The sequence below is a fragment of the Sminthopsis crassicaudata genome, chromosome 1, assembly GCF_048593235.1.
Source record: "Sminthopsis crassicaudata isolate SCR6 chromosome 1, ASM4859323v1, whole genome shotgun sequence".
In the NCBI taxonomy this organism is placed as follows: Eukaryota; Metazoa; Chordata; class Mammalia; order Dasyuromorphia; family Dasyuridae; genus Sminthopsis; species Sminthopsis crassicaudata.
Window position 1 is genome coordinate 382490227 of NC_133617.1, and position 18462 is coordinate 382508688.

The 18462-nt window shown below is 34.4% G+C and overlaps 1 protein-coding gene across 2 annotated transcripts in view; it reads right to left on the reverse strand.

Annotated features, from left to right (window-relative positions):
* Positions 1-2128: 2128 nt before the first annotated feature.
* FECH (ferrochelatase) overlaps positions 2129-18462 on the reverse strand; it is a 45613-nt gene continuing 29279 nt past the window's right edge. For both annotated transcript variants that reach the window (XM_074279435.1, XM_074279436.1), the window contains exons 6-11: positions 17418-17524; positions 14451-14549; positions 10990-11097; positions 9711-9875; positions 5320-5379; positions 2129-4844 (exon numbers count right to left, since the gene is read on the reverse strand). In XM_074279435.1, the coding sequence (XP_074135536.1) occupies positions 4710-4844; positions 5320-5379; positions 9711-9875; positions 10990-11097; positions 14451-14549; positions 17418-17524 (674 nt within the window). In that variant the 3' untranslated portion in view covers positions 2129-4709. The remainder of the gene's footprint in view (positions 4845-5319; positions 5380-9710; positions 9876-10989; positions 11098-14450; positions 14550-17417; positions 17525-18462) is intronic.

Consider the following 18462-nt stretch of genomic DNA (forward strand, 5'->3'; position numbering starts at 1 on the left):
AATAAAAATAGGCATGTAGAACCTCATTAGAACACAATTTTCCAGAGTGGGAATTTGTAACAAGAGGAAGTACACTAGACAGAGTAGATGAAAGAAGAACGGAAGTCTATTTCTGGTTCTGCTACCAACTATGTATATGATCTTGGGCAAGTCATTTAATTTCTATGAGGCTTGGTTTAAATATTTAAAGTTAAGAAAACTAAAGTTTTCTCACTATGAGGTAATTACAGTAAAGTTCTAGAGTTGTTTTCAAAGCAATCCTAGGACACAGTGTATTTAAAATTTACTCTTAAATTTGCAGATGCCATGTGAATAAACAACAGAAAATAAATTATGATTTAATAGTTCTCAAGAGACATATATTTCTGATGAAAACAAGAAATTAATTTCCATTGAGGGTTCTGAATATAGCACTAAATTTAAATTCTGTTTTTAAGCTCTTAAAATCATTGGAATTATTTTCCCCAACCACCATCATGCATCTTCAAGGTCAGAGCTTTCCAGGAAATACTTTTAAAGGAAAATTAGCTGAATATAAAAAACAGAGGAATAATGACACCAAACTGATCCTGGCTTTGAATGCCTCTAACAATCTACTAAGGGATGAAGATGAAGACTTCTGGAAGATTCTCTTAGCATGCACATGCATGTGCACATACAAACAGATATTTTGATTGCTAAAGCTACCAGATGTCCTCAATTTTAAGGTACAGCTCCTAATTTCTGTCCCCAGCTGCAATTTATTCCTAGTAATCTGGCTTTCTGCCAAAGCAACTATCCCTAGGAAGAGGGAGGAGCAGAACAGAGAGGAGCTCCCCTTGCAGGGGCCATGTGGTTATTCTGAACTCTGGGATGGGTGGAAGTCTCATCCTGCCCCTACTCACCGGTATTCATTCTGATCTTACAACCCTCTTGGTTGAATAATTCTTCACACATTTGAAGTATGTCAGTGTCAGTGTAGCTGATCTAAAATAATCTGCAGTTAGTTGAACAAACCATCTAACATGTATTTCAATTATGGCTTCTTGTATGGCACACAAATTTGTATGTGTGTGTATATATATATTTATATATATGTAAACTAAATATATATGTATATATATGCAATATTTACATATACACACAAACATATGAGTGACTAGTCACTCATATGTGGGTATAATATAGATTTATTTATATATATATGTGTATATATCTGAGTGATTCCATATTGTCTAAACCAGTGCTTCTCAAATTTTTTAGTCAAGACCACTTTATAGTCTTAAAAATTATTAAGCACATTCACTTCCAAAGAGCTTTTGCTTAGATGGGTTATAGCTATCAATATTCACCAAACTGGAAATTAAAATTCAGTATTATCATGAAAATAATTTTGATCTTGGGTCACATTTTGAAAACAGATGGTCTAGCTCTGCCCCCCCCCCCGTAAAAAAATAATAGCATTGTTTTATATGGCCTATCATATCAAATCAGCAAACTTATTCAGAAAAAGAACAGAAGGAAAATCTGTATTTGGGGAACCAACTGAAAACTTTCATGAACTACTATCCCTTCCTTTTCATTACATATCAATGACTTCTGTGTATAAAGAAGAGAATATAATTATGGTTGTGCCATATGCAGAAAGTGTCAGCTCTGAGTCAAAGCTTTGGCAGTATGGTACCAAACATTTTATTCTTCCCTTGTACCTTCACCATCACAATCATGCATTTAAGAACTGCTGTACAGAGGCAGCTATATGATGCAGTGGATAGAGCAGGAGGACCTAAATTCAAATCTGGCCTCAGACATTTAATACTTACTAGCTGTGTGACCCTGGGCAAGTCACTTAACCCCAATTGCCTCAAAAAGCAAAGCAAATCAAAGTACTATACAGAAAACATATGGAAAAAGGACAGAGGACAATGTAATTCTGGAAACTTGAAAATTTTCTAACTTGGGGCAGTTAGGTGGCGCAGTGGATGGAGCACCAGCCCTGAATTCAGGAGGACCTGAGTTCAAATCTGGTCTCAGACACTTAACACTTCCTAGCTGTGTGACCCTGGGCAAGTCACTTAACCCCAGCCTCAGGGAAAAAAAAAGACAAAACCTTGTTTTACACACAAAAAAAACAAACTGACTACATGAATATTATCAAAGAAATTTATTGTTATTAATTAATTACTTAATTATAGGTGTGCTAGAGTCAGCTGTATTTAGCAAACACTTTGGCAAAGTGAAAAGTATAAAAGGTTTCCAAAGCTGAGTTTCTCTCAAAGGTCATAAAGTAAGTTTATTTTCAGTACAAGAATAATAAAAGGGTGGTTGGTAGCAGTGAAACTGCAAAATCTTTAAATGGTTACATCCCCAACCCTAACACTAATCTTGGCAAGCCAAATTACCTAATAATCACAGTTCTTTCAAACCTTATAAGAATTTGCTTCATCAATTTAAGTCAGTACTGCACAGGAACTCAGTTTGAGGAGAGCTGCAGTATTTTAGTGCTAATTACCTGGAGCAGACATTTGTAATCCTAAAGTTGACAACACTCTTCTCAAAGTCTATCTGATAGTTGAAAAAAGATCTATCAATAATTTGGTCCTACCAAACACTAGCCTTATTAAGCAATAATTAAACAGTAATCAAGGTTAACATGCAAAATTACCTAATGCCATCAGTAAAGATCCAAATAAATGTCACATCAATGACTTAGTACAAGAAGCTGGCCTAATCCCAAATCAGCACCAAGAATCTTGGTCCAAACTACTATCTAAGGTGTCGTGATCAACTGCTTAGATTTCAAGAAGAAATCGAGCATCAGGGTAAAAGATGGTGGGAAAGCATATGCAGGTCTTTTCTGCAGCAATTCTAAGGCTCTGTCTGTGCTTCCACCCAGAGGGTCCAATTTATCAACTTAGACTGTCTCAATCTTTCTTTAAATTCTCTAACCAAGAATACTTAAGAGCTAGGCCACATTCATAGACTAAAAAAGAGTTGGATTATGGTTTCTTGGGATAAAATAGTGGAATACTACTCATTCTTTGTGATTTGAAACTCAGTATAGCACTGGATTCCAAATCAAAGCTCAAAAAAGTTCTAAGCCATCAATAAACAGTTCTGCAATAACATCCTATAACTAGAATCTAATCAAGTGCTTCTACTCAAAATCAAATGAATCCAGTCCCCTAGTAGAAAAAGCCAATTTCTTTTCTTTTTTAACAAATGATTCAGCTGTTTCTTTTCTTCCTTTTATTCTTTTTTTTTTTATTTCTTCTTCCAATGTAAGATTGGATTCTAAGATAGGGAGAAGGTTACTACTAGGATAATAAAAGTGGGAGCATTTTTTGGGTGTCTTAAGATAATTTCCTTCTATTATATAATTTTGATTTTGCACATGAATTAAACTGGTTCAATATTATCTACATAGTTCCAAAGAAACCTCACTGTTATGATACTTATTAACAGAGTAAATTCTGAATACAGGAGATATATAATCCTCTGAAGATTACTCCTATTTTTCTAAACATTTTTTTTAATCTAACAGAGAAAGTCTCTTTTGAAGAACACAAAAGTGTAAGGCTTTGGAAGAAAGAAGGAAAACAGTAATCATTACAAATTCTACTATGTATGTGGCAGACTGAATTTTAATCCATTTAAATCAGAACATGTGAGATCTGATTATCTGACATCACTGCAGGATTTGGGGGCAATTTTTTGCCTAAGAGCTCGTGGTTACAAAACATATTTTCCATTTAAAAATTAATTTTTAAGATATATCTATACAGAATAGAAAAACATCTCAGACAAAAGAGAATTTTCATAGAAATGCTCACTAGGATTCTGAGAGAAAAATTAAAAATCAAGGTGTTACCAAAATTCTTCAGTAACAGCATTCTTTGAGAATATAAACCTCCAGAGGCCAGTAGGAAAAAGTATGAACATTCTTTATGCCATCATAAATTTCCATAAAATTATACATGATAAACAATATATTTTTTATGTTGTTAGCAATCTTGAATCTTTACCTGCAGGGATTTAAGAATCTCAGCAGATTTTGAAATCAACACATCTCACTATTATTAATGAAAAAAATAATACACAAAGAAGACCAGTTTCACTGGCAAACTTCTGACAAATCATTGATGGACATAGGCATCATAGCTTACTCCCAATAACACACTGCTAGGTTACAGAAAGAATGCTGAGTAGCTTCTTTTCAAGATAAGATTTTCATTGCAAGCCATATTTTTGAAACAAAGAGAAAAACTGATGAATTCAATGCAAACAAATCTCAAACACCCTTATAGTTCATATGGAATAGCTACATCTGTTCTGCTATAAAATTTTTTTGGTGATGAAACCAAAATCTGTATTTAAAATGTGTCTCTAGAATCTAATGTTTAAAATCCATCTGTTATTATTTAAATTGAATAACCAAATGTTCATTATACTAGCAGTACTTAAAGAATAAAAGATGCTTAAAAGAATAAAATATGAATGTTAATAGCATATTAAGTACATAAAAACAGAATTCACTCTAGAGGGATCCTCAGAGTCCTTCCCAACATAACATCAAGCAAAGTGCACCAAAGAAGTTATCAACACTGTAATGCAATTTTGTCCTTTACTTCTCCTAACATTTTTCTCCAAAATTAGATGTCTTTGGAGTATCTGTGAGGTCACTCCAAGAAGTTCTCCTAACTAATCCAACTGGCTTCACAGACCATGTGTCACAGCTGTTGATTAGTGAAGAAGGATTTTGTTTCCCTGCAGATAGGATTTACACAGAGTGGACAGCTTAGAGTTAACTGCTTGGAGCACATTTCATTTGATTTGATATGTGAATGAACCAAATCAGCCAGTGCCTGAAAAACAGATGATAAGAAACAAAGATTAGCTAAAACTAAAAAAAGTATATTTCATACTCAGTTTATTTTTCCTTTTGAATTAACCCTGATCATCACCAGACTATTTTCGGTTTGAGATTTTCTTTTAAAGTTCATTCATAAATCCTATCAACTAAAGACAATAAAGCTTTCTTTTTCTGGGAAACCTCAGCAGACAAGGATTTTTGGAAATGAAATACTCTCACCAATACCCCAAAATAATTGTTTCTTGGAAAGTAGATTTTAAATTAACCTTATATGCACAGAGGCACAAATAGGAAAATTGGGGGATAAAAGGGGAAACATGAAAGTATAGGGAATTTGATTTTTATTTTTTGTAATTAATTGGAACTCAAAAAGTTTTAATATGTGAGAAAACCAATATTCTATTCTAGTTTCTCAGAGGACTGTTCTCCTATATGTTCTACTAAGACAGCAGCAACACAGCACATACCTTAGAGAACAATGGATTTCCATTAAGAGATTCTGCTCTTCTGATGTTTTCAACTCCACACTGAATCAAATGAGAAGAAAAAACAAACAAACAAACATACACATTTTTATTTCTTATAGCTTTTTTTTTTTTTTAAGATCTGCTATAACCCAAAACAAGCAAATAAACAAAACCACAACCCACAGTATTGGTTCAAAAGTGTCTACAGGCAGCTATTAATTGAAATATTGGACCTGAGCTATAAGTTATTATAGCTGTTATTATAAATGCCTCTTTTATTTCTACATGCTATTCTTATCTCTCCCAAGCATTATGTTTCTGATCCATTTTTAAATTATCCTTAGAATGTAACTCTCATTTAAATCTGTGCTTCATTCTTTTTCCTCTAAAAAAATAACAAAGCAGACTAACACAATTCCATTAGCATCTCGCTAGTTGCAAGTCATCCTCTATGTCTAACTTCATCCCTTACATGAAATACACATGTAGTATCACAGTTTTCATTAAAATATTCATTTCATTCAAGTCCATTTGATTTATAACTTTATAAGAAATAACTACTGGAGCAGCTAAATGACAAAGTGGTCCGAGCAACAGCCCTAAAATTAGGAGAATCTGAGTTCAAATTCAGGCTCAGACACTTGATACTTAATTAATTGTGTGAAACTGGGCAAATAACTTAACCCCAATTGCCTCAACAGCAACGGCAAAAAGAAATAAATAAAAGAAATAACTACTGTAGCCTCTTCTCCAACTTATAGGTGAGTTTAAATTACATGTACTTAGAGTTTGGTTTTTTTGTTTTTTCTTAACAAGAGATGAAATAATCAAGTGCATAAAATTATATCATGAACAATAAGAAATAGGGGAAAAAAAACCCTTGAGATTTCAGTGGCACAGGAAATTCTATGTGAAGAATATGCAGCTTAATGCCTTCTCTGAAGCTTGAAGTCTTAGGGCAGAAGTGGGGAAGCTTTTTTCGGCCAAAAACCATTTGAATGAATATTCATAACATCATTCACTAACCATACAAAATTATCAACTTATAGAACTCAGTTTTCAGCTCATCATCACTTGTGGTTGCCCTAGAAAATTCTTTCACAGGACACATATGGCCCATGGGTTCGACATTCCCCAACCCTGTCTTAACGAACTGCTTAAAGTACTCTGAGAGGTAAAGTGATTTGCCCAGAGTTAATATGTGTCAACAAAAGACCTGAACCCAGGCCTTCTTGCTTCTGAGGTTGATTGTCTAGCCATTATACCTCTCCATCTCTAGTCAGTCCTGTAACAGGCCTGTAAGCCATTTTTTCTCCAAGACACATATGAGGATATAGTATAATTGAAAAAAGAAATGTTATTAAAGGAACAGAAAGGATTCTGAAATATTCACAAGTCAGAAAAAACCCCAAACCTACTACAGTTTCCATTTTGGTTTCAAATGACAACTAACCTGCTTCCCTTTTTCCCAAAAAAAGGTGTGCACCATACTGTAATATGCAATAGCATCCTAGAGAGTGACTTCCCATAGCCAATATAGAGTCTAATTTTCAGTAATGATAGGCTATGGTTCCCAGGATGTATCTCATAATATTTCATATTAATTTCAGATTGCCCATTTCTATCACAATAAAAAAAAAAAAAACCCACAATGCTCTTTTGGATAAACTATCACACAACTGAGTATCACCAATACAGAATGAAGTATTTTTCCCTCTAAAGTATCAGAATAAAAAAGCAAATTTACTAATTAGATAGTTTTTTCTTATTTATTTATTTTTTTTCTTTTTTGGCTGAGGCAATTAGGGTTAAGTGACTTGCCCAGAGTCACACAGCTAGAAGTGGTAAGTGAATGAGACTGGATTTGAACTCAGGTTCTCCTGACTTCAGGGCTGATGCTCTACCCACTGTGCCACCTACCTATCCCTGGATAGTTTTTCCAGACTAATACATAATATAATTCAAAGTTGAGTGAGTTTTCTATGTATATATTATGTAATGAAGGTACTTAAATCATATTTGATAAATTTGGTTGATCTAGCCTCAAAACAACAATACAATGAGTTTTATTTGGAAATTGAATATCCAAATCTAGGATTTAGTAAAATTGTAAAATAGTAAAAGATCTAGGCTACCTGAATCTCTTCCTCTTCTTCTTCACATTAATTAGCTCTACCATAAGTAGATTGAAAAGTGGGGTGAAGGGGAATTGCTAAAACTCAAATTAGTCAATGAGATAGTCCTCAATTTAGAGAAAGATTATGTTCTTAAAAATTCATTTTTCAGTTGCTTGAAACTGAGAACACATATCACCATATAAACAATATTATAAATGGTGGTGAGATAATTTCTTTGTTCTCTTTTATGTACTGACTTAGTCAATTGTCCCTGATGTGTGATCAATCTGATTGCTGAAATTATAAATACCAACATAAGATGGATGTGAACTCAAGTATGGAAAAAAAAAAAATTTCCCTAACAAACTCTTGGTATAAACTGAATTAATAGCAGTGGGACAAGAAGATATGGCAAAAACATTTTAAAAAGCTTCTAAAGATCTCATTTTTTGCTAATTACAACCTTCCTACAGAGCCTTCTAACTGAGCTAGTGCCAAACCATCCTAGCACTCTTCAGAATATTCTGTCCCACAACAACATAACAGGAGCTGGCTTCCCATGGGGAATTCTTTGAGAGTAAGAAATATTATCTGAACCACCGTGTTTTCCTCTCACTGTATGAATAGCTAGTGGCCACAGTGGTAGGAGGACTATGTGTTCCCATTAGGATAGTCTCCTCTCTCCATAAATGCAGAATGCATTTTCTCATAGGCTAAATGTTATAAATGGTGGTTAGGTTTCCCCAACTAGCCCACAAAAGCTTATTTAACCCATAACATAGGTGAACTATAGTTTTTCTCCATAATGAATGACAATTCACATCCATCTTACATTACGAGATGCTAACGATGGTATTTGTTATTTCAATAATCAGATTGATCACAACATAGTGGCAAATAGCTAATTAAGTCAGTATATAAAAGAGGTCATGAAAATTACTAAGGACAAGATTCTGTGTTTATTCTTATCCTTATAATAAGCCATATGGATTTTGAAAAGCCATATGCCTTGTAACACATGATAGAAAAATAAATTTTTATAAAAGTCCCAAATTAAATGACAGCTTCAAGGAAGAAAAGGAATTATAGCACAACAAAACCCAACTAATTCAGATGAATGGAAAGATGCCTGACAGGATTAATGAAAAGTCTTAAGAACTGACTTTTTAAAAACAGTACAGTTTTCATAAAGTATAATTATTCAAACTGAAATAAAAGGTGTTGTCTAATAGTGATCATCAGGCCACCTGTTTTAATGAATAAGATTATTTTTCACTTGCTAATATGATTCCAAATTATATTTTAAAGTATTAGTTATTTCCCTTTTCAATATTTTTTACACTATGAAATTATTATAATGAGAAGGGCTCCATGAAGAAAGAGGGTAGGGGCAGCTAGATGGCGCAGAGGATAGAGCATCAGCCATGGAGTCAGAGGCCTTGAGTTCAAATTCAATCTTACATACTTTACACTTACCAGCTATATGATTCTGGGCACCAACTCACTTAACCCCAAATGCTGCACACACATACACACACACAAACTAAAAACAAACAAAAAAAAGAATGGGGGTAGACAGAAACTCAATCCCAGTCAAAGTTACTACAAATTCCAACTTAGTGGTATTCTAATTGAGTCACAGAATCATACTGACCTTAGATTTTGAAGGAGTCTTTGCAGGTCATTAGAGCTCATCCAGTTTGACAATCTCCAACTTAACCATGGATAGTTTTTTGTGGGCTAATGTTAGAGCAACTAGGTAATACAGTGGATAGAGTAAAGGACTTGGAGTTGGTTTGTCTCATCTTCCTGAGTTCAAATCTGGACTCACACATTTACTAGCTGTGTGACCCTCACACTAGTGATTTGCCTCAGTTTCCTCATCTGTAAAATGAGCTCAGCAAGCAAATAGCAAACCATTCTAGTATCTCTGCCAAGAAAATTCCAAATGGGGCCACAAAAATATAGACATGACTGAAAACAACTGAACAATAACAAAATAAATCATGAATTCCCTCTAAAATATCACTAATTAGAGGTCAGAGCATGTCTGCCTGAATACCTTCCAGAAAAGAAAACTCCCAGCAGATTCTAGTACTGCCTTCTAGGAATCAAGAAAAATAAATTCACTATATCTTCTACATAAAAATCATTCAAGCCTCTGAGGATAGTGATCTTTTTTTTATATGAATGAATGCATAATCCCACTTAGGAAATCAGAAATATACACTCAGCAATATTTTTTTAAGTGATGACAGTTAAAAGGAAACTTACCTCATTTGCTAATTTTTGAGAGTACTCAATATCTAGTTCATATAAGGTTTCAATATGATCACTGGTAAATGCTATTGGAACTAAAAGGATATTCTTTCTGCCCCTCTCACAAAGTCCTTTGATGGTTTCATCAGTCTGTGGACCCAACCACGGTATTGGACCAACCTATGAAAATAAAATATTAGTGAGAACATAAATGCACTCTGATATGACTTACAAAGAATTGTTCATTTTGAAATCTGAATATGTACCATGAAGACACAAATAGAGACACTGAAGGCAAGGAGGAAGAAAGTGAAAATTAGGAATTGATAAAATAAAAATTGTAGGATTCAGTTAATTGAAGACTTTGTTTTGTTGTTATATGAAAATTTAATTCAACAAGCATTTATTAAGTGCCCCTATTTAACCCTCATACTATTCAAGGCACAACATTAATGTTAGGAATATGTTATATGGGAGTTATCCCTGACTCTCCCTCCATTCCCCATCATTGCTGAATGCTTTCTCTTATCATCTCCACCTTATCTTCCTCCAAAATTTGGTTGACCTCTGTAAAAAGGGAAGTAGAGAAAGGTAAAGTACTTATCCAAAGTTGGACAGCCCAAAAGTATCTGAGGCCATATTTGGCATCTGGTCTCATTGACCCCAGGTCCATTGTTCTGTGCATGGGGAAGCTACCACAGATTAAACGATGGCCTCTGAGGGCTCTTTCACTCCAAGTCTAGGATCCTATGCTCCCCCAACCAGAACCTGAGTTTTCGGAGAACAACCACTATCTCACTTTCCATTTGTATCTGCAATACCTGGATTAGTGTTTGGCCCATAGTAAGTACTTAATCTATGCCTTTCCATTTACTCATTCATTCATTTTCCCTTAAATTACATTTACTTCCTTCATACATCCTATTCTGTCAATAAAATACAAGCTCCCTGAAGGAAGAGACAATTTTTTTCTAAGAATCCTTGCACAGTACCTTTCCTCTAATAAGTATATAGTTTGTTGAATCAAATTTTTCTTACAAGAATACATATCTTTAAATCAACGATCATGTTATTTTTTAATTTTCTTTTTTCCTCTCTTTTACTTGGCTCAACAGTTATTTGTGTTTCCATGGTGAGTATCCAGATTTCAAAATGTAAGTGCTGATATATGTATCATGGTCAATATTTTTAGCACTTAATTAGAGAACTGATTTTCTCTAAAGGCTGATGAACTAAAAAGATGAAAAAACCTATAGAAGATTACACTCCTAATTTATTAGATTCTGACACATACCTTAGACTGCCAGACAAGTCTATAAGGGTTGGAATATCCCAGCTTCTCCATTACTTTTTGGACGGTAGCTCCTACCTCTTGAGGATAAGGATCGCCTCGATTGACTACCTATGGTCAAGAAAGATTATGCTCTTAGGCTCCAATCATATGAAGAACATCAAGCAATCTGCTCATGAGTGATCTCCAAAGTACAATTAAGGAAAGACTGGATCTGGTGTCTTCTAAGATTACATAAATATTCTAATAATCAAGATTTTACTATTATCAGAATTATTACCAAATGCATTTGTAGTACATGCCAAAAAATGCTATAAAAAAAGGATAAAAAGGATCAATTTGATGTAGAAGTATGTGTTCTGGAATCACGTGATACAAGAAAGGACTAGAAAGGAGAGAAAGAGATATTATTAAATGAAAATTAAGGTGCTAATTTACTCATCATGGTACAGAAAATAGCTTAGAGCTGGTAGGAAGAAGGTGAATAAAAGATAATGCAATACAAAAAGGATTAGATTATAAACTTAAGATTATACTTTAAACCTTTAGAGACAAGGTGTTCAAGAAATATGGCTGGCTGACAAAGAAAATGGTTAAATACCTTTGGAAATGTTCAATTCAGGTTTCTTTTGAACTGCTTCAGTGACGGTTTCATACCAACCATAGAATTCAGAAATATCTACCCAGAATGCCACAGGAAGCATACGAATAGGTCAGGAAGAGATCACTAAGCCGACAATTTCCTTCTTCATTCTCTCCTCCTTAGAATTGTTGTGTCTAGTCATTCCATTGCTTTTTCTCTACTATTTCACCAGATTTTCAGGTTTTACTTCCATTAACTTGCTTTCCCCAGCCAGAAAATTTCCCTGTCCCCAACAAACTCAAGCCCTTAGAGAAACAGAAGGAAGCAAGAAGGAAAGAAAAGGGAAGCCCTAACATTATTCAGTTTTTTAAAAAACAAAATCAAAACTCTGAATTGAAGATCTAGCATTATGGATAGGAAAAAAAAAAAAAAAAAAAAAAAAGAGTTAAGAATCTATGGCCCATGGCAGAAGTTTAAGTTCATGGCTTTTGTTCTCTGTCTTCACTCTCCACTTCCAAAAAATCAAAATGAGCTGCTAACCTTGTTGTTAATTACTGAGTAAATGGACTTTGATATGAGAAAAAAACCATGGTCCCACTTGCCTTCCCTAACAGAGCAAGGAAGCAGCACAGGGCTCCTCACTGATGACCAGCAGGTGGCAGTAAAAACCCACAAAAAGTCACCCCAAACTTCCCTGTGCCCTGGCCCCCTTCTCTGCCCCCTTCTCAAATCTGGTAACTTAAACAATAGAAATACAGTCACAAGATAGAGGGGCTTATACTTTTGAAAGGGAAAGTATGCCATCTTAGAGGTTTCAACGCGCCACACTTTCAGGACAGAATGCTTCTGAGCAATTCTAAGTGAAATGGACTGCAACAGATTCTTCTCTTTCACTGTTTACTGCAAGTATTTTTCTTCTTTTTGAACCCATTTATCATAGTTGCTGTAATGTCATATGAACCATGCTACCAACAGGTCAAGAAGCCAAGTAAAATGCCTCTTTTCCTTCTAGTACCTAATACATAAATGGTGTTCACCTAACATCATTTACAAGATGAATTACAGGCAATTTTTCCTTTGTTTAAGAATCAAATATAAAAATTTGCTGAGAAGTAAAATAGGTACTAAAAAAAGACATGGAGTACATACCCACAGATTCTTAAAAATCCATCATACCAACAAAATTCTTGGCAGTCCAAAAAAATACATTCCAGCCATTTCCGCTTACCAAAGTGACAGTAATGATTCTTTCCAAAGCTAGAAGCATTCAAGATGCACAGATATGGAAGTGACCTTAGCGAGCATCTAATCTAATCCTTTCATTCTACAAAAATAAAGTTTTTTGCCCAACATCATACACTTAGTTAATGGCAGAAAACAGAGGGCTTCTAATTCCCAATTTCATGTTTTGTCTCCTATGCCTCTGTCAATCGCTGTTTCAAGAAAAATGGCACTAGGCTTAGAACCCTATCTTTACCTACAATTAGCTAAGACAACAAAGTAGAGTGGGGGGAGCACTGGATTAGGAGTCAGAGCCCTGACCCTGCCTTCCACTGCCTGGGGAACCTCAGGAAAGTCTCCATTTTTCTCATCTGCAAAAAGAGGAGGAGGCTGAGTGGGGGGACCTCTGAAGCCCTTCTAGCTCTAAACCTACCAATCACCTGCTAAGAATCAATTCTTATTCAAAGCTCTTGCTTGCCAAGTCTCCTGCCCATTTATCATTATCATTTTTTGAAATTCAACCTAACGTCATTAAGGTCAAAAAGCATGTGCATTATGCTTTAAAGGATCTGCGGTGTTGTTTCTTTTCTTCCCTTAAGGAGAAAGTGGTAGAAGATATATGACATTCCCAAGTAAGATGAAGAGGAGCAAAACATGGCGGAGCATGGTGGAGCACAAAGAAAACTGGTTATGTTTTATCACCAGTCACATATGTGAAATAGTGGAATTTGTGTTGGTTAGTCTCTGTGTCAAGTCTTCTTTCTAAAAATGTGGCTTTATGTGTACACTGGCTTACTCGCTGTCTAGGGGAGGGGGTGGGGGAAAGAAGGAAGAAAAAATTTGGAACACCAGGTTTTGCAAGGGTGACTGTTGAAAACTATCTACATATTATTTTGAAAATAAAAAGCTATTTTTAAAAATGTGGCCGTAACAACATGAAATATGCTTGTCAAAAATATTTTTAGTGTCTGACTACCTTAATTATTCCATTTGACAAAGAGTTCGAAGTCCAACCCAGAACACATGAATATTGAAAGAGAAGCTTCTGCTTTTTTTAAGCAGAAAAGATGTTTTGATAAGCAAAAAATCAACATGTGTGATAAAAATTGTAAGAAAGAGGCAACTTTAAAAGAAAAAGAGTGCTAATGATTTTGTGAATAACAAATAACTCCTTCTTAAATAAATCTTCTAAGAGTGAAGCAAGAGTAATCCAAAGGCTCAATTTTAGGCCTTGCCATTCAACTCTGACAAAATCCAGCTGCTGATGGTCTCAGAATTCTAACCTGATGCTTGACTGCCTCTCAACAAAGGGTCAAAGCAATGGAATTTGTCCCTTTTTTTCTGGGCTCCTTGAGCTATGCTTCTAACTTTCAAAGCATGGTGTTTTTTATTATATATGAATTCATATTATATATGAATACATATACCTAGTCATGGATGATGTGCGCTGACCAATCTGGTTACTGACACTGAGAAAAAATATTATTTAGCCGTGACAGATAAGAATGTATTGGATGCCCATAAACTTAGAAGCTATTAAGGATAAATTAATTTTATAAGTTTATAAAATGGAAGCAATAATTACTAAACACAAAAAGGAAAAAAATATTATGTATAAATTTTTCTTTGATTTTACAAAACATATTTTGTTATAACTTACAGACATTGGCAGTGAGTGCGCGGAGAAAAGAATGACCACTTCTCCTCTCTTCTCTGGTGGAAACAGGTCCAATTCTTTTTGTATATGGTCCACAAAACACTATAAATATAAAGAAAAAAAAAGAAAGAAAGGCATATAAAAGCCAAAAGCAAAAGAAACAAAATTTGGAAATAAATAAGTTATACCAAAATGTTCTTAGGGCAATATTAAAACAAAAAAAGAAATTTTTTTTTCATTTTTTGACAGCAAAAGGTAAGTCTTTCCTCCTTTAGTTCATCATCAAAACAGATAACAAGGGTTTTAGGGGCCTGGGGAATTTGATGGGAAACTTCTAAAGCTCGCTAATGGCTCACTGAAAATGTACGTTCTGTGTCTGCTTCCCCTCGAGAGGCACAGGGCACGCTTCCAGATGGAGAGGAAACACATATGGGGAAGAGAAGTTGTTTTAAGATCTCTCATTTGCTCAGTTAGCAGGAAAACAGCTTACCAGGTCTTTCTAAAACTTCCTTTGTTTGGCTTTCAGGCCCATCACATTAAACTAAAATACATTAGATGGAAATAAGAGTAGGAAAAAGTCAGAAAATGCTGTTCTATTTTTATGGCATCTTTCAAAACAAAGTCAGTCTCCTAATAAGAAATTGGTGTCAATCCCAACACAACCATCAGAAGAAAACAATGCATAGAAATCAGCCAAATTATACATGGTCATAAAACAGGATTAGGAGCAGAACACCAGCCTTCTGACTTCAAGTCCAAAGTTATATTCATCAATTCCAATTTTTGATAAGTACAACTTTCTTATTCATTTTTATCATTTATTTGTACCATCTTTTAAGTTGGAAGGCCAATTTACCAAAACAGAGTATATTTTTGTAATCTACATATCTATTCATGGTTCAATGTCCCATAAGTCAAACTCCTTAAAACATACTGAGATGTGTAGCCCCCTTTCCAGAATCTCTGAGCACCATTAGGTAAATTATAGCTTCAAGGTGGAAAATAGCATCCCAAAAGGCTGGAAGAGTTAATTCTCTCTTTTCAGTGCTCATTAATTACCTCCTTTTAAAAAAATTTATCACAAGGCAGGACAAACGCTTTAGTGTTTAGAGCTCTGGCTACCAGGTAAGCCAAAATTTGTAGCCAGAGGGCTGGAGAGAGTGACCTCTGCAAATTCTGTTTGGAGCCTAGAAATGACCTTCATGTGATTGGCTCCAACAGATTAAGCCATATTATTAGTGAAATTAGTAGAAATATTATTTTATTTTGTTATTTCTGGGTAAAACCAATTTGGTACATATAAAACTAGGAAACAGGTTTTGTTTTTTTTTTCTGGCTTTTGTTATCATGAAGTCTTGTGTTTCATTAAGCTTACTGGGTTGTGTTCTGTTTTTTCTTTTCTGCTTAAGGATCCTTAACACTAAGAATGAAATTTATTACAAATTGGAATTTCAAAACCATCTTTTACACCATTTATGAATAGCAAGTGATAAATACAACTTCATCATGATTTAAGATTGTCTGTGCCACGCTCAAAATCAGAGGAACACTTGTATAATCACCTAAAAATTTCCACTGGCAGCATTTTCTATAAGTAATCCAATTGCACAAAAAAAGAGAAACACTACCCTGAATCTTCAATCACATTGTGGAGTAGGGCAGCAAAATGCCTCTGAAACTCCCTTTCATTTTATGAACAGAGACTTCCTCAGTAAAGAGACCTTTCCATCTTTCTTGTCCCCTTTTCAAAGAGTTGAATTTTAATGCAAATCTAATTACTCACTAGATGAGTGCAGGCAGACAGATGCTGTGCAGATCTGTCTGTTGAGCTTTGCTACCACATGTCAGTTCTTGACCTGAAACACCCCTACTTGCAAAATCATAAGCCTCAACCAGAGCAAAGGCAAAAGACATAGTATGGTTTGGGTTCACATTCACACTAAACACAGAACTCTCTGCACATAGTCAAGAAATCAGATATACAAAACAGTCTCTGCAACTAAAAATCAGTCTTACCTTTTTTACTTTGCTTCTTAAAATAGTCATCAAGCCCTAGTTTCTAGATATGAAAAGTTATATTAACCTATTACATTATTTACAACATGATCTAAAGGAATATTATAGCTTCTCTAAAGAGCTTAACCCAAATTCACAATGATGCCGAGCACCATCTAGTGGTTATGGATTTTAAATAAGAGGTCTTAGGGAAACACACACACACACACACACATACACACACTAAATCGACATTCTTCCAAAAGCTAGTGAACTTTCCAACTCCAACTTTCCATTTATGGAACAAAGTAAAATACATATGTAGTGTCTGGTAATAATTATAGAGAGCATCACATGCAAATAATGTAGAGCAAATAGGCTAACACAAGAGATTCTAAATAAATCACATTACTGCCAGGTGTATAAACTGTAACACAATGGAAACTAATAAATAATTCTCTATAACTGAATCATCAATACAAATATACTTTATCATGGTATGCCCTTTAGAAGCAAAATCATTATAATATAATTTTCTTAAGGTCTTATATAAGGGCCCAATGATCTTATATACTTTTTTTTTTCGGCCATGGTATTCAAAAATGTTGGAAGATCAATGAAAATACAGTTACATCACGAACAAATTAGTTAATGAACATTTAAGTATCTACTAGGTGCCCAGTATTGTTAAGCAACAAAGACAAAATAGAGTATTCACTCTAGAGAAGCTCACAATCCAGTACATAAATGAATTTATTTGTGACTTAATTTCGTTAAGATAAAAGCCTAAACATTTCATTATTTCTATATATTATCCTATGTAATAAAACAAAAAACTAAACTAATGGGCAAAAAATCCAGAACATAACTGGTGGAATTAAAACTCAAAGAGAAGCTTATACAAAGCAAGTAGAGATAAAAACTTTAACACCAACAAATAAAGCTACACACAATGGTAGTGATCTTCTACTTTACCTGAATGAAAAGAGGATGGGTAGGCCATCTGTCAATAGTACTCCACTTCATCTTTGGTTTCTTCCCAACTTTATTATAGTATCGGTAAATAGCATTTAAGCTACTGCCTAAAATATACAGACAAGAAATTAATAAATTTTTCATAATAAGAATAACAAGTTTGTGGGGGTCAGTAATTATAGCATCTATTCAAAATTAGTATAATTATAATCATTTAAAAACTTTAAAATGCAAGTAAATTAAACTCATGGAAATGAAGACTAACAAAAATACTCAATTACAATAGGCTTTCATCATTTACAATATACTTTCACACTTGTGGTCTCTCCCAGTGAAAAATACCATTGTCCAGGCTTAGTTATTTTCTAAAAAAGGGAACATTTTCTGAGAGAGCAAAATGGCATTTGTGAATAGTCAATTTACTAACAGATAGGGCATGGGGAGGGGGGGAATATCAACCCTGGAATAAACCAAAACAGTCATCTCTTGCACAAGTATCCTGACAAGAAGTTCACATATTTTCTATGTTGGTATCATATGTTTGTGTTGGAAAATATAAAGTTCCTCCCCAGATTCTCAAATTATAAGGCTCTGCCTTAAAATTATTCTTCCTTAACTTAAGTGAACAGGCAATGGGGCCAAGAGTTAAACACATGAGGCTGAAGGACTTTGGAATCTCACCCCAAATCCTGAGTGATACTTGTGCTGTGACCTTAAGATGTCTCACACCACCAATCTATTGATTATGCTAAATAAAAGAACTACAAGAAACGGAAAGGCATCCAATTTAAAATGCTAGACATGACAGTGTCATATTTTAATTAAAATTTACTCAGGCTAGACAGCAACCTACAAACAGTGAACTTAATGCAGGGAAAGCAGGGTCCAATTGAATAGAATTATCTAATTTAAATTAACAGATCCATTGTCAGGAGCACTATCTCCTGAATATTATATAGCAGATATTAACACAAATATACTTCAAATAAAATGTACAGATATGTATTAGTCTGAGCATAAGGGAATAGCTACATTAGTTTTTTAA